Here is a 26,223-nt window from a genome sequence, read left to right on the forward strand (position 1 = left end):
CCCCTCTGCATCCTCTATTTTTTCCTTTTTCATATATTCCTCTACCCTCGTCACGTTCTCGTGATTGATTCCACTGCCCTTCTTTATCCTTAAGTCTACCATATCCCATTCGAGCTTATTCTTTTTTTAACGATCTGGTTCATTTTGCTGAACGTAATTGACGTTTCACTTTCTCTCTCTCTTGTTCCCTTTTGTAGCCATTGGTGTCCAGATGACTCTAGAAGTGTTGGAGGCCAGATTCTGGGCCATCACGACACAGGTGAATACATACACACACTCAATGTTGTGACCCACTAACTTCATCCTGATTATTTAGACTCTCTTAGATGTAGTACTGTGAAAAATAGCGGACATTAAGCTAAGCTATCTTTTCCAAACAATGACATTTAGTTGTTGAAACCGTATGTAATTTAAAATATGACTCATGAATATCAGGCACTACTGTATAGAGAATTCATATTGTATTTTTTAATATCATTTAATGTTATATTCATTGGAAAAAAAAGTGATTTTCCTTCAAAAATAAGGCCATTTCTAAGTGACCCCAAACTTTTGAACAGTAGTGTTTAATTGTGTCTTCTCCCTAAAACATTATTATTGCACGTTCACAGTATAAATGAAATGATGAAGCTCCAGTATCTTCCTGTAACAGATAGAGACTATATTTAAGATTACCTCACTGTGACACATTATATTACTGACGACAAGGATAACCATAGGTTCTATATTTTTTTGCTTCATTATTTTAATGACTGCATTTAAACTTCAAAGAGGCTTTTTCTATGTCGCCATTACAGAGCTGCACACTCTGCCTCAAACATAATGGTGAAAAATTAATAGTTTTTCATAGATATTTTTGCTGTGCGCGCTCTGAGAATTCCAGCGGTGCTTATTTTCAGCGGCATAACCTTTATGGTTCTCCACACCTTCAAGCGAACATTAGCTTAATTTGGCGTAGCACCTTTTGCTGTAGTGGGTGATTGATAGCTTGGCCGCTCGCCTCCTTTGCGCACATGGCTGTCGATGACAGCAGTTAAAAGAGCATTAAGTCTGCTGGCTAGCCACTAAATGATGGATAGCCATGACCACGTGGCTAAATTTATGTGTGTTTGCAGAGGTGTGAATAATAGAGTGCCCCGCGTATGTATGTATCTGCTAATATGTCGGTTTGGCAGCAGCCATATGCGTATCCATCTGTGCACAAACGTGATGCTATGTCCACATTCATCAACTAAGAACTCATTAGCAGCATCTGCAATAGTTATCTCCAAGATTTATGCAGCGCACTCTCTCATTCTCATTTGCACCGTCCTCTTCCAAATCTCCTCTTCTAAATTCTCTTTGCTCTAATCGTCCTTCAGTTTTTCAGTATTTCACAGATTACATTATCATGCTCTCTTCCTGTCATTTTTTCACTTGCAGGTATCTTTATTTTTTACATATATGGGTTTTTGTTTGCTGGCACTAACAGTATGTGCTTGGCTGCATATTTGTGTGTGTGCATGAAATCCTCTGTATGGTTTATTTTAAGGCTTCAGTTCCCTTGAGGGTGAAGTAAAAAGTACCAGCGGTGAATCCTGAATGAAATACCTGTATGCAAGAGGACATTTTAAATGAGATAATGCCTCTTATCTATTGCAGATCAATGGTTGGATGGGTCAACTTTTTATGAAAATTAACTAATATTAATCATGTAAATCATTGCTAACGACATAAAAATAGTTTCAGTTTATGACCTCAGCACAAAGTCTGCAGATCTGCACTGAAGTGGGTGTTGCGTAAGTCGTATAAATCACATCTGACGTTAAAGCCACAGTATTAAGTTAGCTTGAAATAATGCATTATTAGTCTATGAATTATGAATTGGGAAGCGTAAGAATAAAATATGAGTCTCCATCTAATGGAAGTCATTCAGAATGTTAATATGACATGACTGCGCAGCACACTGTGCTCCGTCTACGTCTATAGCGTTTCAAAAATAATGCATGTGCGTGTGATGGAGTGGAAGTTAAAGGTCCCATATTATGCAAAATCAACTTTTTTATCATTTAAATCCTTATATGTGGGACTCTGGATGTCCTATCAGTCGGGAAAGTGTGAAAAAAGATGACTCACTAATGTTTTTGTGGTCCGCCTCAGTCTAAGTACATGAGATAAAACATGCGGTGTTGACTTCTGTGCTCATAGGGACATCGAAATGCGCTAAATTCCTGGAATTGTTGTTTGTGGAGCTCCGCTTTGTCCCCAAAAAAACACGAGGGTGCTGGCGAGGGCAACGGTATCTGAAAACTGGAAGTCCACAAAGTCGCTGAAAAGTTCTATTATTGGCTCCACAGTGCAGCTCAGAGTCCTACACAAACTTCCAGCCTCAGAGGATTTACGTGTCCAGTGGATACAGTTTATACATGACGGCAATGTGCCGGCTAGAGCCTGCAAATTATTACTTTTCCAAATGATAACTGCTGTTAGCTCCCAGTAGCCTCTGTGGCTGATGTAATTTCCTTTTTTTTTAGGTGTTATCAGGGCCACGCATGAAGAAACATATAGTTTTAGCCATTGCGAGATTAATCTCGATTCAAAAACTGGAGAATACAGTTGGAATATCATGTTCGAGTTTAATCTTGGCACGTAAAAGTTGGAATATCTTGCCTATTAGGACATGCACTGGGTGTCCAGGTTTACAACTTGAGTTCTCCATGGTCGGTAACGTCACTAAAGAGAGAGACTTTACGTTATTCATATTTTACCACTTCCAGTCAAGAAAAGAATCTCATATTCACATTCCAACCACGTCTGAGACTGACTGTCCGGAGATTCAGTGGCCGCTTCTGTGCAGACGAAATGTCGAGATTAAACTCGACATTAATCGTCATGGCAGAAAATATAATACTAATACTCTCCACCAGACTTTCATTCAGCTTAGAAAAATCTGCTGAAACCAGTAGGTTCGTGTGTCTTTTCAAAATCAAGGTTTAAAGCCATGTAGTGTGTCCCCAGCTTTACTGTGGGATCATCACCTGCAGAGAGGAAACTGTTCTATTGAGTTTCTGGGTATGGGCGATAATTAATGCCCTTGCCTTCACCTTGAACTCCTCCCGGAGCTTCCTCCAGACAAGACACATTTACAGACACAAGGTCTGAGGCAACAGCTTTATGTGCTGCCTTCGATTTAGAAGTCACTAGAGGAATGCAACCTGTTTCAGAGACTGAGGAGAATTGTTGCACAAAGAAGAGAGGATATTCCTGTACGTGGAATATTGTGTATACTAGAAAACAAAAGCCTTTTTTAGTTTAGATTTGTATTCATCGGATGTATCTCAGTCCATCTTTTGATTTACAAGGTTAAAATGTTCCATGTGTGTACAGACATTATAATGGTAACACTTTAGATTTAGATTAGAACACGTATTCACCATTAAGTAGGTGCTCTCTAACATGCATATAAGTAGCATACTAGCCCTTTATTAGTAAATATTAAGCTCATATTAATACCCTTAACACCAGGAAAAATCTTAATTCAGGTCGTAATAGAGGTAGAATAAAGTTATGTAGAATAAGGAGTTAATCATAACGTTCTTACTTTTAATGTTAGTAATGTGCTATAATAATGTTTTTAAGTAAAAGTGTTGTGCAAATTTGCTGTTTTCACTGATATAATAGAGCTGAACGATATGAGCAACAACATTATCACCATACAAATCAATCAATATCGATAATTAAAGGTTGAGTTTTGCTCCTGAGTGGAACTGAGTTAATTGTTGAATTTAAAGTTCTTTATGGCCAGAAAACAACCCACAATCACTCATCAGTTTTTTTTCACAATTCATAAACATTATATTGATATATACACTCTTAGAAATAAGGGTTCCAAAGGGGTCCATCTACAAGGGCTGAGGTTCTACCTGGAACCATTTGCTTCTGAAAAACCTGAAAAAATCCTGAATAAAGGGTTTTAAAAGGGTTCTTGGTGGTTCCAGGAACCCTGGAGCCAAAAAGGGTTCGCTTATGAGGACAAGCTGAAGAACCTGACATGGTTCTACTTAGCACTGAACCTTTGTTATATTGTTATTGAGAAAAATGATATATGGATTTACAGTATAAATACGGAATTATTGCTTCGTCTTAGAATAAAATGGTAATCGATGAACCAACACTGTGAAATGTCGGATTGATTTAAACTAGTTTGACTGTACATAATTGACACAGACAGATACAGCCTATATATATAAATATATATAATTTCCATCAAATTTCTTCCCTCATCAAACATCGTCATTTGCCCCTTGTGTCATTTCTGCCAGAGCTCTCACTGAATCGTACTTTATTTCTGGCGGCAGAGAGAGAGAGAGAGAGAGAGAGAGAGAGAGAGAGAGAGAGAGAGAGAGAGAGAGAGAGAGAGAGAGAGAGAGAGAGAGAGAGAGAGAGAGAGAGAGAGAGAGAGACGTGCAACTTAATAGGATTGAAGAGGATGATAGATTGTCTCGTTGGCACATCGACACGCTCTGTATCGCCTGACCATGATTTCAAAGACATATTGTCCGTAGTAACACTAATCCACAAGTAGAGGTGCTGCAGACATAACATATGACCCTGAAGTCAAAGGGGCAAAAAAAATTGACTGACATTTTTGACTCATGACCAGTCTGCTGCTGAGCGAGAGAGATGTGCACATAATGTTTTATGTTACAAAAAGCTCAGTGCAAGGGCAGCCACTCAAACATCCAGTCATAAAAATAAAGGTTTTTCATCACTTTATCAATCAAATTCTTTGACTGAGTGAATGTCTTTGTTAGCGGCGAAATATACGAGAGTAAGAGTGAGAATGAAGACGTCTAGACCGTGCATCAACTTACACATCATTAACTGAAGTAATGCTCTTGTTTTTGTTTCAGCCAAACGACACAGATGTGAGTATGAATAATGCTTCCTATTTTCACTCTTCAAAAGCATCACTCTGAACCAAATTTAACATTTTTTTCGCACCTGCCGAGCTCAGTGAAGTCATCTTCACACCCGAGTTAAAAAGCTTACACGCTCGCATCCGCAAACTCGCAAGAAATTGGAGGATGTGCAAACACTTGAGGGCCTCATCTCAGGTAGACGAGCTTTATCGCACGCTAATTAATGCTTTTCCTCACCAGCACACAGTTTTTTTTTCTTCCTGACGTCTTCACACCTCCACAGACAGAGCTTGTGTTCAGATATTCTCGCCTTACACAAACATGGCCTCCTCTGCAGACACATCACATCATAAATCCTCTCACTCGCACAATCGCTTTCACCTCTGTTATTTTAACTGGATTGGTGCTGGTGAAACACTGTCGCTGACACTTCCCTGCCTTCTCTCTCTTCCCTGTGTTTGCCCTCCAGTGCTCCGACGTCGAAGGGATTTGTCCTCTTCGCTGTGGCAGCGTTGTGAGTAAAAAGCAAGCAAGCGTGAATTTATGATGTAACTGTAACATGTGGGTACTCAAGCCCAGACAGAAACAGAGTGTATTATCTAACTATGTAATATTGATATTAATTATTGTCGTTTTTATCTCTTTCCTCAACATTGTGAAGCCATATTTCTAGAAAATTACGTAGAAATGCTTTGCCTTAATACTCTGTTTCCTTGTGCGTGTGATTGACTTGGTCCGTCTCTGTCTCTGTCCTCCTCTCAGGATATTGAGTGCTATGTGATTGACAATAATGGCTTTGTCCTGATTTCTAAACAACGGAACGACGTGAGTTCACACACAAACACACACACGATCGTATACACGTCAGTATTAATCACCTCAACACCAACGAGACACAAAGTTTGAATATGAATCCTAACTCGCGTGAACAGCAGAAAAAGGTGGACATGGAAACATGTGATTAAGGAATAGTTTGTTATTTTTTAAGAATTAAACACAGTCACGGTCTCGTTAGATTGGCCTCCACTTGTTGCCTGGCAACCTCACAAGAAAGACACCACTAAATTACTGTGTGTGTGTAGTTTTTAGTTAATTTGTTTTTGGGGGAAAAAAACAACAAAAAAACCCGAGATGTAATTTGTTAATAATAATAAGTTACACTGCAGAGATGTTTTGTCAGGACGGTTGTCGCGGCACCACCTCTACAGACTCTGTGTCATAACATACATGACTCACACACACACACAGTAGCAACAGGGATGAATAATTAATCATACAGTTCACACTGGGGTGAAAGTTGCAGGGATGAGCGCTAATGAGGGGGCAGTTTATTTTGACAGGAATTGAATTGATTCATCAGTTAATTTCACACAGTGCCCGTCTGGCTCCTCTCCCCCCCCCCCCCCCCCCCCCCTCCAATAGGCGGGGAGGTTCTTTGGAGAAATCGATGGATCGGTGATGACCACACTGATCAGAATGGGCATGTTCAAAAGGTAAAAACCTGTCATCCCATATGTGGAATTACTTAACTCCTGAAAGAGATTAAATCTCTGTAACTGTTGCATTTAATCCATTACTTCATGCTTATAGCACTATAATCGACTTCACCTGGAGGTCAGCTTGTAAATCTTTCCTCTCGTGTTTTTGGCTCTTAATAGATCTCAGCCTTACATTAGTATGCATGAAACCCATGGCCTGGAGGGTGTTCTTTACCGACATGAGACTTACGAGCTTTGATTTTATGTCATAGTCTCTGCTTTGTGTTGTTCTCCCTGTCGAGTGAGAGCCGTTAATTCACCCATCTTGGTGTTTGTGGTGTAAAAAGAAAAACCCTCTGAGTATCTTTGCCTGCTCTAGATTTCTTCCCCCTCTTACTTTTTGCCCCATCTTTTATGTTTGAAGTCATGAGTGACGGGCTATTTTTACCACTACTAAAAGATTTGTTTCACGCTTCATTTGACACAGGATATTACATAAGGGGTTTTTGAGCATGCGTGAACTTCAGTTACTGTGCATCTAAACAATTGTGCACATATATTGTATATGTTCTTGTGTTTGTGCCTGCAGGGTGCAAATATATCAATTTAGCATGGAAATGATTTGTTTATCGTTATGAATCAGGGTTTTTATTTCAAAGGTCTAGTGGACGGGGTCAAGGAACCGATATAAATAAGTAAAATAGATTTAATGAAATAGATGTGTGTGTAGGTTGTGTGGTCCAAATGTCAAGCAAAACTACCTTTGTGAGGACATTTTGACTTTGTAGGGATATTTTTGGCTGGTCCACACAAGTTTTATGATCGTTAAGACCTGGTTTTTAGGTTAGAGTTATAGATAGATAGATAGATAGATAGATAGATAGATAGATAGATAGATAGATAGATAGATAGATAGATAGATAGATAGATAGATAGATAGATAGATAGATAGATAGATAGATAGATAGATAGATAGATAGATAGATAGATAGATAGATAGATAGATAGATAGATAGATAGATAGATAGATAGATACGTTATTGAAGCGAGGGAATGCATGTCTATGAGTGTCCACACAGACAATGCAAAACCAGCGTGTGTGTGTGTTTCCTCAGGGTTTCCTTGTTCGACTACCAGGCCATGTGTAAGATGAACCCACACTCAGTCAGCAGCGCCCGTCCACTCCTCAGTGTATGTACAGTAAACTCAGTCTGTGCATGATATCAATACCATCATGATCCAGTCGACTCTGCAGGAACTATAATCTATACTTCTCTCTCTCTTCAGCCATTCTACGGTTTGGCTTCAGCCCTCAAGTGGTTCCTCTCCAACTTCCTACTGTAAGTGTTGCTAGGGGCAACGACTGGAGACGGCTGCCCCAAATTGAAACATTTAGTACAGTGGATTAAAGTTTAATCTTTAAAAGTAGTAAATGTAGTTTCTGTTGTTGGGAAACAGGGAAACACACAAAAAGGTTGTACTGATTTTTTGATAGCTACATGCCGTTAGAGAAGGAGATCTTTTCAAGTTATCATACAGCCGTTATTTTACAAAATGACTATTAACGTACAGTGAGTAATCAAAATCTAAGCAGAAGTTAAAGATCTAACCAAACAGAACCGTAATGTGCCCTAACACAAACAGATAAGATATTTAGTATTATGAGGAAACAGGAAGTTCATACAGGGGCCTCTCTATTCATGTAGAAGAACAGCTTCAGCTTTTGCTGTTGTGACTTGCCGAGGCTGAAGTCAGGTGGTGCATCTTCAAACAGCATCTCCATTAAAAAACAACAGGGTAGTTATCTAGTTAAGACAAAGCTTCCAATTACTGCTGTATAACTTAGGGACCCATTTTAATATTCCCATGGTACAACTTTGGGTTCTGGCCCAGTTTGTGAAAGCTGCCTGCAATTTGCTTTGGTCTATAATGAAGGCTGCCTAATTGACTCCCTCTCTTTGTCCACTCTCCTCTCTTCTCTCTCTCTTCCTCACAAGGTTTCTTCTGGAGTTTAATATCTGTGGCTTCTGGCACACAGAGCATTTTGCTGATGGTGAGCTCACAGGGAGACAAAAAAAAAAACAATAACGTACATCACCATGCATCCTAATTACAAATGTGTGGGAAATCATGTATAATTCATCAATCATCTTAAGCTTCAGAGCAAATCACTGCAACATTAGTTTATATACTGTCATATAGATACTATCTATCTATCTATATACACATACATGGCAACACTGTATATATCTGCGTGACTTCTCACCATCAACATTTCAATTCCTAAAAAACATTTCATCTTCATCATCGTTACGTTAATGACAAACAGAACTGTTTGCACCATTCCATTAAAGACAGACTTCATTGAATTCAGACTTTACTAAGTAACTGTAAAATGAAAATAGGATGAAAACAAAGCGCAAATTCATAATAATGCAGTATCTCAACAGGTACATACGGTAAATATAAATAACCATGGGCCGTATTTGAAAGATCTATTGTACATAATCTAAAGCAGAGGTGTCAAACAGACTATAATATGCTTAATAAATGTCCTGGCAATATTTTTTATTATCGTGATAATAAGATATTTGATTGAAACATTAAATCACACATTTATACAAGCTTGTTTGGTGTTTTAATAACAGTTGTCAACGTTATTATTGCCTTCATTTTAGATTTATTTCTCTGTTTTTGATATGAAATAGATTTATTTTGCACCGTTATAATATATTTTTACTGTGATGTATACATCATTCCATACCTTTACTTTGAAATTTCTGTTCAGTTCAGTTTTTTCCTACTTCTTTCTCACTAGCCCGGCCCCCTCTAGACCAAACTAGACGCTCACTGGCCACAGGGGCTTTTGAGTTTGACTCCCTTGATCAAAAGTGTCCAATGTCAATTTTTCTACCTACAAAACATAGGCTCTGGATGTAAAAATGAAAACTAGCAACAGAATTTTTTTCAGGTGTCAGATAGAGAGCCCTATAATCTCAAAATCTTTACCACTGTCTCCACAGTTGGTTCACAGCTGTTAACAAATGATGTCAGTAACTGATTGAGCATCAATCAAATTAAATTAAAAAGCAGAATTCTGGGAAAAACAGCTTGAACAGTATTAGCTCACACTGACACATATCATTTTGGCACTGCACCATCAAGGCCCTTTTCAGTAAAGAGTCTCCGAGCGTCATTATACACCACCTGTAGTCTCTGCATGCGACATTGATCATCAGTCTGCAGCCATGGTCTAATTACACCATTGTGACCAATGATCCCCTCAACTCTCATCTGCTTCTTTCTCTCCATCAATCTCCTATTCACCCAAACCCATTTCTCCGCCTGTCAATCATCTGCTCATCCTCGTCATCCTCATCGTCCCTCTCCGTTCACAGCCAAGCCGTCTTTCAGCGTGTGTGAGTATCTCGCTTTCAAGATGGGCCAGGGTTAAATAAATGTGTTTTTGCTTTTTGTATTTTGTTTGTGTGGTAAAGTCTTTGTGGAGATAAATGCACACAACAAAACAAGACTGGTCCAAAGGAAAAGAAGAAGGGGATAAAGGGAAAAAGAAAATAAAAGCAAGATAAAATCTGACATTACAGAATGCAACAACTTGGTTAAATAATAGATTTTGTCTAAACAGGTTTTAGACTACCCAGTAAAGTCCAGATCCTGATGAAGATTGAGATTCCAGTGGTTTATTCCACTTCTGAAAAAGAAAAAGTCTTTCCAGCAGCATTGTGCGCTATTATTTGTTGAGTCACCACTTGAAATATCAAAGATTTCCATTAAGATGTGATCAGAGGCGAGTGTTTCGTGATTTAGTTTGAAGCCTCCTTCAAACTAAATCAACTTTGCTATGTCCAATTTCCAATGCAAGCACATTTTCCAAAACAAATGCAGAGTATAAGATTTCGCCCCAAAGCAGTTGAGGAAATCACAAGCAGACACCCGGTGCGGCTCCTCTTTCTGCTTCAAACAGATCATTTGATCTGTACTGCCGACGACACCTTAATGATCATTGTCAGTCACACTGTCAAACACACACACATTCAACATTGTCTTTGTCTTTCTATGTTAGCCTCAGCTCATAAGAAGAAGGGGGACATCTTGCAGCCGTGTGACACCGAGTACCCCAGCTTCGTTTATGAGCCGTCAGTCAAAGAGACCAACAGCATTATTAAGTGTGGACGATGCCAGAAGTAAGCGCACACACACACACACAAACAATCACACACACGAGCCATATTAAATTGTCCCTGGATTATTCCATTTGCTACAGCTTTGCTCGGCTCTGCACACTGAGAAAAGTGTCTGTTTAATCAAGGGTATGAAGAGGATGGAATCAGAATTAGATCATGCTGCACGAGGTTATAGAAAGACTGAGAAGCATATGGAGGGTGAGAGACAATATTGAGGGATGTAAGAGTGAGGCAAACAGAGGGTGAGAGGTTTGTGTTGATGTCTGGAGAGGCAGAAACGTGGTGAGGAAACACTGGTTGTGTTAGTGCATCAGGTTTGTGATCATAGGTTGTGCATGAGCGCCCTCATGAGGACAGAAGAAGAGTAACACATCACAGCCACTGCTCTGTTGTTGCTATTGTACAATACAGGGAAATATATTGATGTGCTATGACAATTTCTTTGTATCTCTTGCTGTTTCAGAATGTTTGTGGTGCAACAGATACCAGAGAGTAACCTACTCATGCTGGTGGTCCAGGCGGACTGTGATTGTTCCAGACAGTACGGACCAATCACCATGGAGCCCAAGGAAGTCAAATATATCCTTATGTATTCATTTTTTAAGGTGTTTGCTGCTTTCCTTTAGCTAATAGCTAATAAATCAAGTTAGTATTGTATGCCAAAGTCATATTCACTTTACTTTCACTGAATGTATGTACCTGTGAAAAAAAAAAGTATTGTATTGGTATTTGAATTACAATGCATGCGACACCTCTGCTGCTGCTGCTGCTCTTGTTGCTCCTTAACCCCCCGTTGTACATAATGCATCAGTAAAGTGTGACAGAATGAGGTCGCAGAAGATTCGCAGGCGACCTGAGTCCTGCCACGCCTACCACCCACAGGTCAGCTCCTCATTGGCCCACTCATTCTGTACATCATGTTTGTGAAAAATGATGTGAACCATGTAGAAAAACTCAAAGTGATTTTTTGTTGTTGTTGTTGCAGGAGAATGCCTATGACTGTGGACGGGCGTCTTTCGTATCTCTCTCAGTCTCGCTCTTCTTTATCTGTCTTTCCTTCTCAGCAATTGTCTCTTGATGATGGACAAACGTCATCCGTTGGAGACTTTAATAACTCAAGAAATGTGTTTGGACCCTTGACACCTCAAGTGCATCTTTTAAATATGTACCCAATTCTGGACAAGTTGCTCTCGGCGGCCACACATCTCGTCTGGTCTCTGCTCCCAGTGTGACGTGTGAGGTAGTGGATGAGAATTTGGAGCTCATTCCTGGAAAACCCTTTTTATCTGAAACAATCGAAAAACTGGAAAGCTAGCGAGTGGATGGGCTTTTTTTCCATGAGTTACTTTATCATGTGTCACTTTGCATCTAAAAAGGAAATGGACTAAAGAGATGCAGGTGGTGGTGAATATGATGGAGTCACAGCAGCATAATAAAGTCCCAGGGGATAAACGCGTCTCTCGTTTCCCACGTCACACTGACTTGTGTGATGCAGATACATATTATATATGCAGCTGTAAGCATGCACACCTCCAGGCGACTCACATCCATCATTTATCACCCGCACTGCTTTATTTACTGAATTCATTTTTGTAAATAAAAATGTGTAATAGATGCAGAGACAAGGGCTACAGATGAGGAGAAACAATGTTGTGTGGCTAATGGGAACCACAAGGTTTATATCTCAGTGCCTAGAAACTGGTCACATTGTGGGAAAAAAACGGGATTAGGTAAGTAGGTAGGTACCTTGGGGAATCACTCATCTTCTTCTGCTTTATCCTCCACGTGCGAGTCGCCAATCCAAGTTGACATAGGGCGAATGGTGAGGTAAACAGGGGTCAGAGAGACAAATAACCATTCACTCTCCCATTAACACCTACACTCGATTTAGATTGTCCAATTCGCCTAATCCTGATGTTTTTAGACCGTGGGAGGAAACTGGAGAACCTGGAGAAAACCTACACACAGAGAGAACTCCACGCAGAAAGGTCGCTACCACGACACCATGACAACAACAATATTAGTTTCTTGTAATAAAATATGTCTGTCTGCCTTTCTGTCTTCATCGCCTGTGTCTTTTTCTGTGTTAAATGTGTGCACACTGTTTGCAAACCTGTACTCTTACAAGTAAGTGTGTCAGTCTGCAATCAGCATGGACAACATATGAGTGGAATTAAATTCAAATTGCTTCTGTTGTTTTTTTATGTGTATGTGTGGTGGGGAGTGTTTAAACAGTTGCACATATACAGTATGGTGTCAACCTGCATGTGTTCAATATGAAGGATTATCATTAAATTATTACGTTTTCAGGAGTAAAACAACTGCATCTGCTACTTACGCTCCCATTAATAACAATAATATTAATAAAGAAATATTTTATATTGTCAAAATAGAAAAGCAAAGGTCGAATTCACTCTTAAAAGGAACAATTGTATGTGTTTGATTTTTGAAAATGTTGATATTTGAAATGCACAGGGTATTTTTGTACACATCTGTCTGTGTCTTTTGTTTCATATTATTGTATTTTGGACTGTTAGTGTCCCTGTAGCTTTTTCTGTAATATTTTGTCATCATCTTACAATGCATGTCTTTGAGTTGAACTCATTTTGTCCACTAAATTGCCTCAGTAGACTCAAAAACATATTGTGTGAGTGCAGGGATTCTGGAATTATGACAACAGCTCTTTTGTTTTATTTATTTTTTGTGTGTAATTCCATAATACACTCTCCTGTGGTTGATATGTCCACACTGTGTGATGATTGACTGAAGCCATGTTTTGAACAGAATAAATGAAATATCCCAGTTTGTTTGTATTTTTGTAAAACAAGAAGAGACTTTATGTTATGATCATAAATCAAAGAAAGGTGAGTTATTTGTTTTGGGGTGCTTGGATACTTTAATACATATTTAATCCTGTAAATACCAAATAAAGTAAAACTTTTGTATTTATATCTAAATTATATATATATATACACATATGTATTGTATGTACAGTTTTACAAAAAAAGGATGAACAAAAAGTTAAGTACATTATTTCTTGATTAAGATGTCAAATAGTATAGTTATATTTTATATAGTTTATAGTTATGTTTTAGTGGTTGAATGTTATGCTTGATTAATTAATGACCTAACGAGCCGGCTCAGGATTGGGAATAAAACTATTAGTAATACATTTATCAAGCACTATATAATACTATATTATAATAATAATGTTTCAATAATAATATATTTTAATAACTAAATTTAAATTGCGTTTTCCACATGTAATACATCCAATGTCCATCAGGGGGCCGCGACTGGCCTCTCCAAATGAATGGAGTTGACCAGCAGAGGGCGCTCGGTGTCCCCCTCTGGCTCATTGTTTGTGCTCGCTCCACACCGCCGAGCGGAGAGAGACGGTGGGTCAGAGGAAAATGGCGGACGGTGTGGATCACATCGATATCTACGCCGACGTAGAGGAGGAATTCAACCAGGTAATGGCGCATCCCCAACACGTTTTGTCAATGTTGTTAGTTTCTGTACGTCCGTGTAACACATTCACTTCAATTTCATGTTCGAAGAATGTCGCGCACGGTGGCCCAAACAAACGCATACAGGCCCCGTTCTCATCCATGATGCAAACCCGCAGCGTCAGCTATCACTGAACGGCTAAAATCTCGAATTTCTGCAGTTGTCTGTATTTAGAGCGTCGCGCGATATTTTGTAGTTGTGGATGCATCTCGTGCTTAAATCGTCAACACCTGCGCGTATGTGCTAAAATAGCCGCCATTGTTCCTACGTCTTCCTCAGCGTCAGGCCTCAGCATGGCCGCCCGTGGTGGCGGGCGACAAACAAACACATATTGCTAGTTAGCTAAGAGTTAGCCACTTAGCTGCGTCTCCGTTTATAATTTATTTTTCTAAATTCTCGTAACTCCAAATCACACGGACGCATCTTGAGGGTGAAATGTACTTAATTACATGTTAGTATGATAATCCTTCGTTGATATGGATCGTTTTTTATCCCGTATGTGTGTGAGTTGTTAGCAAGTAGTAGTTGTCTGCTCGTTCGCGAGCTGCTGTTTTTATTTTTATACACGCCCCTTCACTAAGTTCACATCTGTTATACCTAGGCTGCTAATTGTTTGATGAATGGCGATACAAACTCACGCTGAAACACAAATTAATATTGAAAAACCGTGTTATTAGCATGTTACTAGCCCGTGAAGACGACACTATTAACTGAGATAACGGGGTCACTGGTTAAAAAGTACAATCAATATTGCTAAATGGATTTTATTTACTTTTATATCCACTCAATGCACTGTATGTTTCGGGATTTCCCCGTTTAAATATTCCTGATGTGGACACTAAGTATTTTGTGAAAAATGCAATTTAGCTGTGAATGGGTATAGTAGCAATGGTTATTTGCTCCAAACCTACAACCTTTATTGGATTTTTTTTAGCATAACACACAAACCATGGGGTGTAAAGAGAATCATTGTCGTTAGTCTGAATAAAGTCAAACTCGCTAAAATATGAACAATTTTGTTTTTTGGTTGTTATATCATAGAGGTACGAAATGTATGGATATTATGTTGGATCAACTCAAATCACATCAAAATTAGGGCTTCACTGAAGTGTTTACATAATTGACGGCATCGGTTATTAAGTGCAATGATTTATAGGAGTAGCTGCCTTCCCTCTTTTTTGTTTCTGTTAATGTTATCACGGTCAATAAGTGTTTGATCGCTTTTTCTGTCATGCCCAACAGGAAAGCGACTACCCAGTTCACGAGCAGATCGACCTTTACGATGATGTAATCTCACCATCGGCCAATAATGGCGATGCCCCAGAGGACCGTGATTACCTGGATGCGTTGCCTGCACCAGGTGGTTCAGAGGGGGGAAAGAGCGCCCCACCCAACGTGGTGTACACCTACACAGGAAAAAGGATTGCCCTTTATATAGGAAACCTCACATGGGTGGGTAAAGTTTGCATCAATTGACATGATTATCAAATGAAGCAAATCGCTATGGATTTACTAATTTTGTTGTCTTCTCTTATGTAGTGGACAACAGATGAGGACTTGACAGAAGCCATCCAAGTGATAGGAATTTCTGATGTGATAGAGATCAAGTTTTTTGAGAACAGAGCCAATGGCCAGTCAAAGGGGTGAGTTGTTTTCTTGTGTTAATTAAAAAAACAAATTGAACAATTGGTAAAATAGTTTGAGTGCAGATGTGATTGTTAATGTCCTGCATTTGTTTCTCAGGTTTGCCCTGGTGTGTGTGGGCTCAGAGGCGTCATCCAGGAAGTTAATGGATCTCCTGTCAAAGAGGGAGCTCCATGGTCAAAATCCCATCGTCACGCCGTGCAACAAACAGTCACTCAGCCAGTTTGAGATGCAGTCTCGCAAAAGTGAGTGATGACTGCACTTTTCAAGATCAACAAAATCAGTGTTTGATTATTTTTGTTAGTGCCCTCACAGCGCACATATTTCTCAAATATGATGTGCTAAAGGTGAGTATTGTCATACCTCAGGCACTCAGACGGGCCAGATGTCCGGTGAAGGGAAAGCTGGTCCCCCTGGTGCAGGCTCTCGGGGTGGTTTCCCCATGGGTAGTCGAGGCAGAGGCAGATTCCCTGGACCACCTACTCCTGGAGGAGACCGTTTCCCTGGTCCTGTTGGACCCGGAGGACCTCCACCACACTTTCCTGGTTAGTTTGGGAACACCCATATGTGCCATAATGTTTTATATAGCTTTCTTAAGTGTCTGACATGAAGCAGACTAGAACATGTGTAATTTTTGCGTATGGTTTCTTGAGATGAGATGATGCAAAATCTCTCAGCGTTAAAATAATGAAATCATCAGTGTGACAAATGCCTTGAAAGGGCACAGGCCAGGCTTTGCTTCTCTGCTCTTTTTTTGTGACTTCTTTGCATGCATCCCTCCCCATCTGGTTTGTTGTTGTTTTTTCCCCCAAATAATATATAAATAATCCCCCCTGGCTGCGAGTTTGGCTCACTGACAGTTTCCAGCACCATTCCTTGACTAGCCATTTGCTTACAGATTTTACTAGGCAAACTACCACCCTTCAACTTTAAACCTGCATTAACTGCCTTATACTTTAACTTGGAAAAACAGAATTTGCAGTCTTCTTTTTTTCACCCTTTTTTTGCATCTTTGGCCTCCATTGATCCCTCTTCTCACCTGCATTGCTCAGCGGCTAGTGCCCATGCTGTTGGGCTGTGAAAGGCCTTCAGATCATAGGCAGTCGTGTATGAAGGGAAGAGATGTGATTGGTTTTCTTTCTTCCCCTTTAGGCTCGGGGATGGCACCAGATCTGATTAGGCACCAAGATGGCCCTCTGATGGATATGAGTTTCAATCCCTTCCCGCCGGGGGGCAGGAACGGGAGCTGGCGCGGCAGAGGTGAAACACCTCAATTGATCTCATGGATTGATTTGACCGACCACTTTTTTTTATCCTAGTTTTAATGTTTATATTGGTAGAATTTGTTCCATTGAAATGTGACATTGTTCTAAATACAGCTGAGTTGATCAAAGCTATGTAAATCCACTCAAAAACTGTTGGTCTTTCATGAGGCCAGATAAAATATTTATATGTGAAACATCAGTGGAAGAGCACATCTTTAAGCAGCACACATAAGGACATGCTGCACACTACATCGTGCTTCATAATAGCCACACTGTCTTGGGCAAAATTTTGTCAGCATGCATACAGAACTTCTGTATTTGGGTCCAAATCCTCAAAGGATATGTTGTTGGCTTGAATATTGAAACGTTTTAGCACAAGTCCTTAATTTGCAGTCATATATTATAAAGTCTTTGAATGTGTGATGGTGACATTCTTACAAGGCTGTGCTGAGGAAAAAGAAACTGGCACTTGAAACAGGCCTTTCAAGGGAAAAAAAAGAAATAGCCATTTTAAAACCATTTATTTTGAGTTTATATCTGTTTTCTCTAGTTGTTCCCCATAGCCATGGCTTGCTTTTGAATCTGTCATTATCATGGATTATAAACATAAACATGGATACATAAAATAAACACCGGCTAGTGCAACATGTTAATTAGAGCATGGCTGACTAATTGGTTAGGCAGATATGTAGAAAGTCTGCTTCTGTTTGTTTGTTTTAACACTTGTTACCCCGTACCCAAAGATGATGGCAAGTGTTGTCTTTGCGGCAGCATAAATAATAATTTTCCTCGGTTTTTCTTCCTTGTGCTCTATTTTAGGTGGCATGCAGGGTCCCCCACGCCCTCCTCCTGGTCCACCTGGACCCCCTGGCCCTCCAGGACCTCCACCACCTGGACAGGGCCTCCCCCCTCCCCTCTCTGGTCCTCCAAGTCGTGGTGACAGGCCGCCTCCTCCTGTTCTATTCCCTGGACAATTTGGTCAGCCACCCATGGGACCTTTGCCTCCAGGCCCCCCTCCACCAGGTTATGGCCCTCCCCCTGGTCCGCCACCCCCTCAACAGGGTCTGCCACCTCCAGGACCGTTCCCACCACGCCCACCTGGTCCCATTGGACCCCCCATGGCCTTGGCGCCACCACCACACATGCCAGGCCCACCACCAGGTGGACCTCCACCAGCCCCACATGTCAATCCTGCTTTCTTTCCCCCACCTGGCAACAACAACAACATGCCGCCCAACGACAGCAGAGGGCCCCCAGGTCCCAACGACCCATACGGACGCCCGCCACCATATGAGAGAGGAGACTATGGTCCTGGAGGCCGGTAAGAAAAAGTGGTGGCATTATGTTGCCACGATGTTTCAGCTCGTGTTCATGTAAACTAACGTTTTTTTGGCGTTTTTAGGGAGATGGAGGCCTCACGGACACCTCTGAGCGAGGCAGAATTCGAGGAGATCATGAACAGAAACAGAGCCATCTCCTCTAGCGCCATATCCCGGGCTGTGTCTGATGCTAGTGCAGGTAACAAGCATACAAGTACAAAGATTTTAACTACCTACATTCCGCACATTGGCAGGAACACTGAAATTTGAAATCCTACAAACAGTATATTAACCTTGAATCAAACCCTATGTCTCCCCTAAAGCTGATTATGGCAGCGCCATAGAGACCTTGGTGACCGCCATCAGTCTGATTAAGCAGTCTAAAGTGTCAGCAGACGACCGCTGTAAGGTCCTCATCAGTTCCCTACAGGACTGTCTCCATGGAATTGAATCAAAAAGCTATGGCTCTGCCTCCAGGTAAGACTTGTATCTATAGTTCTTGAATGTGATATTAATGGTGTTTATCATCCTAAAAAGGCATATTGTAATGTGTCTTGTCATAACAGCTTAATTTGAGACTCTGAAGACCCTTGTTCTGCTTTTGACACCAGTAGCTCGTTTGTCTCTGCCAGGCGAGAGCGCTCCAGAGAACGCGACCACAGCCGCTCCAGAGAAAAGAGCCGACGCCACAAATCCCGCAGCCGCGACAGGCACGAGGACTACTACCGAGAACGCAGCCGGGAGAGGGACCGCCACCGCGAGAGAGACCGGGACAGAGACCGCGAAAGAGAGAGGGAGAGGGAGTACAGACACCGCTAAGCGAGGACGTAGAGGTTGGTTTAACCTTCGTTTTCTTTTCTCTTAAACCCTCTTCTTGTCTGTATCATGACCGTATTTGTCTTGGACCTCGGTCAAGCCAGACTCTTTAAGGCCTCATCCGACAATGAGAAGCTTTTTAGCAGGTAGGTGTCAGGTAAGTGCTTTTGTTTCAGTTATGATAATAACATTAATGTCTATGTTTTCTCTAAAAATGTGTCAAAACATACTTGTATTCACTTTAACTCACTGTGTTTGTAAGAATTGTGTCCATGTTGTGGTTTATTATAAACCACTGGCCAAAAAATGGAGAAAACACAGGCAGTTATTTTTTTGGCCTACAGGTCTCAAAGGCTGGTTAATTATTTAATTCAGTAGCCACTAATAAGATCTCAGTGAACCCATAACACAGCACTAACCTGATGCTGTTTTTCACTGTAAAATTGGCAAACTCGCCCCTACAAATAAACACATAAGATTACAAAGTGGGGATAATCTGAATTTGGATTTTACCACCAGCTATGACCAGTGGATCAAAAGTTAATAACTGTGGCTTTTTTATTATGTACGTTTACAACTATTTTGAATAGTGGTGCCTGATTGGCGAGTTTCAGATTCAGACACTATTTCCCATTCGTTTTGCACACTATCTTGTAGAGATTCAGCAATCTGTATGGTCTGTACATCTGATTGTATTTTTTAGAACGATTTCAATGTTCAACTTGTTCAAAGTGGATAAGTCTATACATGGTAATTGTTTGGTTTATAGTAATGTTGTATGCACTTTGCTATTCATTTGTTCTTTAATGCTGAAAATATATCAATGCTATGTTGACAAGAGAAGGTTAATTGGTTTTGTTTTGGATACAAAATAATTTGACAATGTAATGATGCCATATTTGCATGACTAATATATCTTGGCATTTTGTGCAAAGTCCAATCATTTGTAGCTTAGTGTTTCTTGCTTCTGAGCCATTGTTCCTCAAATTTATACCTTGAGGTGAAGTGAGACATATTCATGCCTGTATCAACAACATTGCTGTCCCAGTTGTGATGCAGTTAATGCACATATCGGGTTATTAAGCGAGTGAATCACTGCTTTCAAAGTCCAAGCCTTTGTACCTTAATCCAGGTCATTGTTGATAATGTAATTGTATGAGACGGTTAAATTAAAAAACCTTAATTTGATCTGTCAACTTGTCAAATATATGTAGTACATAAAAATCAAAAGAATTCTTAATCTTAAAACAACCAAATCATTGATTGTATGTTACTTTGTGTTTGTATTTTACTGAGCTGTAGTATTTTGATCTTTTTCTTTCATGTGACTTTTATTGAGATTGATGATTTACGCTTGGGCTGTAGTGCTACTTATATTTTCATATTTTGGCTTGTAGGGTAATGGATGGCTTTTTCGGATGATTTAGCTGAGTTGTAGAACATAACGTTGCGCTGCTGTCATACTATTTGAGGTTAATTAATAGTTTTAGTGAAATTGTGCTAGTGTGTTCATGGATTCTCGGTTTTAGGGTTACACACATCTTGTACAATTTGTGGGAAGATGCTTTCTTCCATTGTGTCACATGTGTGTTGACAAACATAACCTTTTGTAAAGTTTTGTAACAGCAGATGTAATATTGACATTGAAATGTTTTGTGTCGCTCTGACACGCGTCGAGACGTGTTGTTGCGTAAACCAGTCCTTGTAGAGCACAGTGTAAATCGGGTGTATTGGACCTTCAGCATCTCTGTATAGTTGTGCATCACCCCAAATAATATTTCATTCAAATGCACTTTAAATAACCTTAATTCATGGCACTTAAATGTCTTAGGTTGCGCCCATGGAGCAGAACGTATGTTCTGTGTTTGAAACGGTATTTGCAAATGAGTGTTTTCTTAAGTTCCTCTGATTCTGTGAAATATTAACTGGGGTGGTTTTGCTTGTGGAGTTGCTGAACATTGAACGTTGGCTAAACTCGTACCCAAAAAATGTGACATAGTGACTGTCTCGGTAATCTGTAATGTGATTTTGTGAGCTCAGTTAATCTCACCTCTGTTCAAGTCAAAGATGATTTTTTATCATGAGAGGCAGCTTGTGCCCACTGGGAACCTCTTGACAAAGTGTTTTTTCCTAACATTATTTGATTGGACAAATAATTTGCATATTTTCAAAGCTGCTGAGGTTTTCTAGACCTCTGCAGTTCCAATAGTAGCAGTGCAATGGGAATGTTCTCCTTTATAAACACATCTTAGATTCGATAAGAGATCCCCAGTGGGTTCAAGTTCAATATTTGGTAATGTAAAGATACCAAACTGTATTTGAATAAGTTGAGATCTAAAGGAAGTGGGCAATATTCAGTATGTAATATGATATGAAAGCCAAATTTGTTCATTGTCCGAATGACTATGTCCAAAATCTGCCGTTGCGTTCAGTCTGACATCACACAGTATGTAAATCAGGAGAGTTACTAACTTTATTCCTGATCGTAGTATGGCTTTGTTGTGTCCAGTTATGTGTTTTGATACTGTTTAATCTGTTCATGTTGTCATGGTGGAACACAGTGCTTCCACTAGGTTGAAATAACGGGATCGTGGCTCTATTGCTCGTTTTGAAAATAAGAAAACATAGACTTTGTTGATGTCCAACCAGGGCCAAACACTTTAAGTTTAAAATTAACAATGGGCCTAAGGGATAATGTGGATGAACTAAATCTGACATTGAAAGATAGCCTTAAGTCGAAGTGTAGAATAAAATATGAATATGAAGCAGAACATAATTTTTACTAACATATCAGGTCTGTAATTTTTTCTGAACAGTTATAATAGACAGTAGAATGAAAGGTGATGCTTTTACAGTGTCCTTGTGCACCTGTGACTGTTTGAAAAGGTAAGTATCAAATGTCAGGCTGTTTGAATTGCTTGGCCCTGGTTTGACTGACATTTTATCATAAGGCAAATTTAGAAAGAACTTCAGTCAGCTCCAATTCCCCCTTGTAACATATGTTCTCGTCTATGTGACAAGAAGTACCATGTAGTTTTGATGACTGTGTTGTGGAAACTTTGAATGTGGGGTTAACAGTTTTTGTCTGTAAACATGCACCATCTAGAACAAAACCTCAAAAAGTCCCAATATTCATTTGCATCTTTGAATCACGTATTCATGAAATCATATGTACTAATTTGATCTGATGCCTATGGGGGGAATTGATAGAACCAGTTCTTTAGCGTCTTTACGCTACAGAATAAAATGTATTGTTAGGGCTCCCACTATTTTTGATTTAAAATTATTACAAATGACAAATTAAACAGTAATGTCATCAGGTCGGTGGTGAATTGTTGATAGTCTTGAAGTATTTTGCTCTAATTATGAGGAAGAGATTTTAGTCTGCTGTGTTTCATAATAGACTTTACTATTGCTGCTTTTACTGTATATTGGCATTTAAATGGGGGGAGGGGGGGGGGTTAAAAAACATCACATTGATATGACAATGATTTTTATGTGGCTACCACACCACTGGGTTGTGGCAAAGTATGACCTTATGTGACTGAGTCTGATGCGTGCATTTTGTAGCTTTGTGTTTTGATCTGTTTTACTTGGTTAACTTATGACCCCCATTACACCTGGCAGTAGAATGTGTTTTCTGTGATCAGACGGCGATTAGATAGCACTTTACCACGTGTAATTGTTGCAGGTGGAGCGGAGTAGCATCATATTTACAATTCTGTTCAATCTGGTCACAATGCGTCTGCACAGGTGGGATGACAATCCTTCTTTGGGTGCATTTACACCTGTACTTACTAGTGGTCAGGCGCTATCTGATTACAATCCAATCACAGAAAATGCATTTTAATGCCAGTGGTAAAGGGGGCCAATGATGCTGCATGCACTGTTTGTTAAAATCATAGTATTTGACGAAGTTGTTGGTCAGTTGTCAACCAACTTGAGATGCTAGCATAGCTCTCTAAACCATTTTTGGACATTTATACAACAATTATTGCCTTAATTAATGTTAAAACCAGTACATTTTGTAATTCCGAAGCAAGAAAAATGGTGTTACAGCATGTAATGTAGTTTTGAATTCACTCAACACAGCTCTGGTATTATTATGTCAGACTTGTATGTCCCAAGAGTCACCTTTATGTTTCCATTGACTGTTGGAGTTTGCATGACATGTTTCTGTCTGTGCAAGGGTTGGGGGCAATACATGATCACCTGAAAATTTTAAGAGTAACAAACATTTTTTTTCTCAAATTTTTTTTTTTAATTAAAAAAATTGGAAACCTTTTTAGGTCTGTAAATTGGGGGAAAAAATAATCTCATCCCCAATGCGCCCTTTTTAAGTGAACTTGGATGAATTCTGGTATCCTGACTCAAAGTGATGATGGTGAATTGAACCCAGCCTTTGCTGTGCACTGTATATGTATGTGTAGTGTAGAGGTTTAATGGTGGGGATGGGGAGTGTTCACTGTTGGGCTGCCTCGAAACCAAACTCCACCCTTCGTTTTGACACCTTTCAGCTCACGCGGATCAAGGATGGATGGAAGGAAAAGGAGGAAACGCTTTCAGTGCACCACCACCACTACCACCTCGCCTCTCCTCTCCACCTTGCATGTCCGGACAGGATTTACAACCACCACCTCTTCCTCCACCCCTTCATCTCTCTTCTCCTCTCCTTCTCCACCCATTCTTCTCTGTCTTCATCTTGTCTGCCTGACTAAGAGCAGTGGATGGAGGACCCAGACTTGTGTAAGGCTATGTTATCCAAACACCTATACTCATGGTAACTAAAGATGAAAGAAAAAAACAAACCTTTCCAAATGGCTCTTTTGTTTTTACGATGTTTTATTTGACATGAAGATGAGTATGTGTGATGCTTTTTTTTGCAAATAAATGATAAAATGCCCCCGCACGACTCCCAAATAGAAAACGCAAACATTACATCCTATATTTTTTTTTATTTTCCTTGGCTCGCTGTACTGTGTACATTCGGTTTAAAGATAAGTTTTTATAGGGTACGTGTTTGATGTTTTCTCCCACCCTTCTCTCATTCTCATTTATTCTTTCCATGCTTAGTATGTTTGTAAATGTCTCTGCTTTTGATTAAAAACTAGATGGTGTTGTAATAAAAAATGTTTACTGAGGTACTCTGCATTTGGTGAATTCCTCTATATTAAGCTCATTTATGTTAAATGTAAGCTGATTTTCATATTGAAACTGTCTTAGCTCACACGTGTTATTGGGTTCTCTAAACCTTTTGTTTTTCTTCGAAAACGCATATTTTATATGGTATAAGAAATTACGAGAATGCCCGTTCTCTGATTGGACGGGAAATATTTATTTAGTGGAAACCTTGAGCACATTTTCTGACAGCTTTGGAAAACACACTGTTAAACCTTCACCCGCCCCAAAAAAACAATGCTTATTGTGGTTTCTGATGTTTAATTCATGTGTAACCTCACTGAACGGTCATCACAAGACCATGTCCATACCAAACTGTCAGTTTTGTGAATGTAAAGTCCCATGAATTTGTACGACTTATCAATGTTTGTTGGTGCAACTATTGAAGTCAAAGCTTAACCAGAATTGGGACTCACGATCTGTTCCATCGGTGGAAACATTTGCAGTCAAGTATTTTTTTATTTTATTTTTTTTTAAGTTTATGCAATTGACTTGTTTTTGTTTATACTTTTGTTAAAACCCTGACAAAAGTTATAACACAGCTGGTTATTCAAATTCAGTGTGTTTGACAAGGCATTTCAAAATGGTCCACTATACCAGACTTGTATTTACGCCTGAAGTTTTGAGTATTGTAAACACTGTGATGCCAAGCTTTTGGTTTGTAATATAGACGATAATGGTTTTATAGGGTTTTTACATTTGAGTAAATAAGTGTTTAATGAGAGTTGCCATATTGCTGTTTGTTTCCATTGTACTTCAAAACAAAGGCATATGAACAAATATCACCTTAGGCTGATATTATGTTCACTATAAAACACCCCCCTGCCTTGTTTTTTCTTTATTTAAGCTTATTTTTTGTCCCGAATGTTTGTTTAAATCTCAATGACCATCCCCCAATATAATCTTTCTGTTGGTATTGAATGGACTTTTTGGTCGTTACCTTTGATCTGGTCGCTGTAATGGAAACAGTTTATCTGAGTCCACCTTAAAACACTCATTTGTATGAGATGTATTTTTGTTCTTGTAAAAATCTCATAGACGCACCAATCTATGCACACAAAAAAACAAAACACAAGGGAAATGTCACCATGTTAGTTCTCTTAAAGGATTTCTTAAACCTTAAGAAACAGTTCCTGCACATCTCTGCTTTAATTGTTTTGACTGGCTGATTCTCTTCGGGTGTGTACAGCTGATGCATTACTCCGGACTTAATTGACATAAGCAAACTAAATTTACCTTTCAGCATATGTCTCATCAGCCTGTTTTAGTGTGTATATGTGCACGGCTTCCATTCGTAGACTGGTTTGGTGTCACTGTAGTTGCCTTGTATTGATTTTCTCCACAGCCTTAAAGGTAAGTGTTTTCAGGTCGTCGTGTTCTGCAGATGAGAAGAAACAGCCAGACTGGCACTTTGACTAACACAAGGTGTTGGAAAGAATATTGTTTTGTATTTACTGAAGTGATTTCTTTACATGGAAAAAAAAAAGGAATCCAACTTTAATAGTCTAATGTAAGATATACTTTCACTAGTTGTGTCCCAAACAACAAACTGGTAAGTGTTGGAAAATGATTTTTAAAGTCAAATTAATTCGCAGATCATATGAAAACATAAAAAGAGGAATTGTTCCTTAGGCCCAAGTGATTTGAAGGCTATTTAACAACAGTTTGATGGTCAGTCATGTTTGTGTCTTTGATGAATAACCACTGACTGTAGCTTCCTTTAAAGATGAGTTTTGTGAGCATTCTGAAAGCGTTTTCTGAAAATCACTTTACTGTCCAGAATAGACGAAACAAATTGATTGCTTTCATACAAAATAAAAGCTACTAAAAAGAAACAGATTTTTTTGTGGCGTTTTCTTTTCTACGAGGTCCTAACTAATTATTTAAAGTGATGTTTATACTATGTG

At 39.5% G+C, this 26,223-nt stretch overlaps 2 protein-coding genes across 5 annotated transcripts in view; both read left to right on the forward strand.

The window, feature by feature from the left end:
- The window catches only part of cacna2d4a (calcium channel, voltage-dependent, alpha 2/delta subunit 4a), a gene marked incomplete at its 3' end in the record, with an annotated part of 68,636 nt that extends 56,974 nt beyond the window's left edge, over nt 1-11,662 (forward strand). The window contains 14 exon segments of the mRNA XM_083906901.1: nt 198-259; nt 4,893-4,907; nt 5,371-5,415; nt 5,664-5,726; nt 6,324-6,394; nt 7,495-7,570; nt 7,667-7,719; nt 8,377-8,432; nt 9,778-9,798; nt 10,464-10,584; nt 11,048-11,162; nt 11,167-11,173; nt 11,396-11,466; nt 11,570-11,662. Of these exon segments, the coding sequence (XP_083763027.1) occupies nt 198-259; nt 4,893-4,907; nt 5,371-5,415; nt 5,664-5,726; nt 6,324-6,394; nt 7,495-7,570; nt 7,667-7,719; nt 8,377-8,432; nt 9,778-9,798; nt 10,464-10,584; nt 11,048-11,162; nt 11,167-11,173; nt 11,396-11,466; nt 11,570-11,662 (869 nt within the window).
- A 2,326-nt stretch (nt 11,663-13,988) lies between these two features.
- Nucleotides 13,989-26,090, forward strand: cpsf6 (cleavage and polyadenylation specific factor 6). Of its 4 annotated transcripts, none has more exons than XM_083907317.1 (11): nt 13,989-14,057; nt 15,337-15,546; nt 15,634-15,737; nt 15,838-15,983; nt 16,086-16,283; nt 16,891-16,998; nt 17,823-18,324; nt 18,406-18,521; nt 18,646-18,799; nt 18,934-19,155; nt 23,656-26,090. In XM_083907317.1, exons 1-10 carry the CDS (start codon nt 13,998-14,000, stop codon nt 19,139-19,141), a joined length of 1,806 nt encoding a protein of 601 aa, XP_083763443.1. In that variant the 5' UTR covers nt 13,989-13,997; the 3' UTR covers nt 19,142-19,155; nt 23,656-26,090. The 4 variants fall into 4 exon arrangements, with proteins under 4 accessions (XP_083763443.1, XP_083763446.1, XP_083763444.1 ...); XM_083907320.1 differs by having other exon boundaries at nt 18,955-19,155; XM_083907318.1 differs by having other exon boundaries at nt 16,107-16,283.
- Nucleotides 26,091-26,223: the final 133 nt, after the last annotated feature.

This window comes from Microchirus variegatus (assembly GCF_963457635.1).
Source record: "Microchirus variegatus genome assembly, chromosome: 20".
NCBI classification, from domain to species: domain Eukaryota; kingdom Metazoa; phylum Chordata; class Actinopteri; order Pleuronectiformes; family Soleidae; genus Microchirus; species Microchirus variegatus.

Excerpts from the sequence above, each read along its gene's own strand:
- cpsf6 (XM_083907317.1), top strand. The coding sequence starts at position 13,998 with ATGGCGGACGGTGTGGATCACATCGATATCTACGCCGACGTAGAGGAG. Across the intron at positions 14,058-15,336 it reads TAGAGGAGGAATTCAACCAG|GAAAGCGACTACCCAGTTCA; the intron begins GTAATGGCGCAT and ends CATGCCCAACAG. Across the intron at positions 18,522-18,645 it reads TGTGTCTGATGCTAGTGCAG|CTGATTATGGCAGCGCCATA; the intron begins GTAACAAGCATA and ends TCTCCCCTAAAG.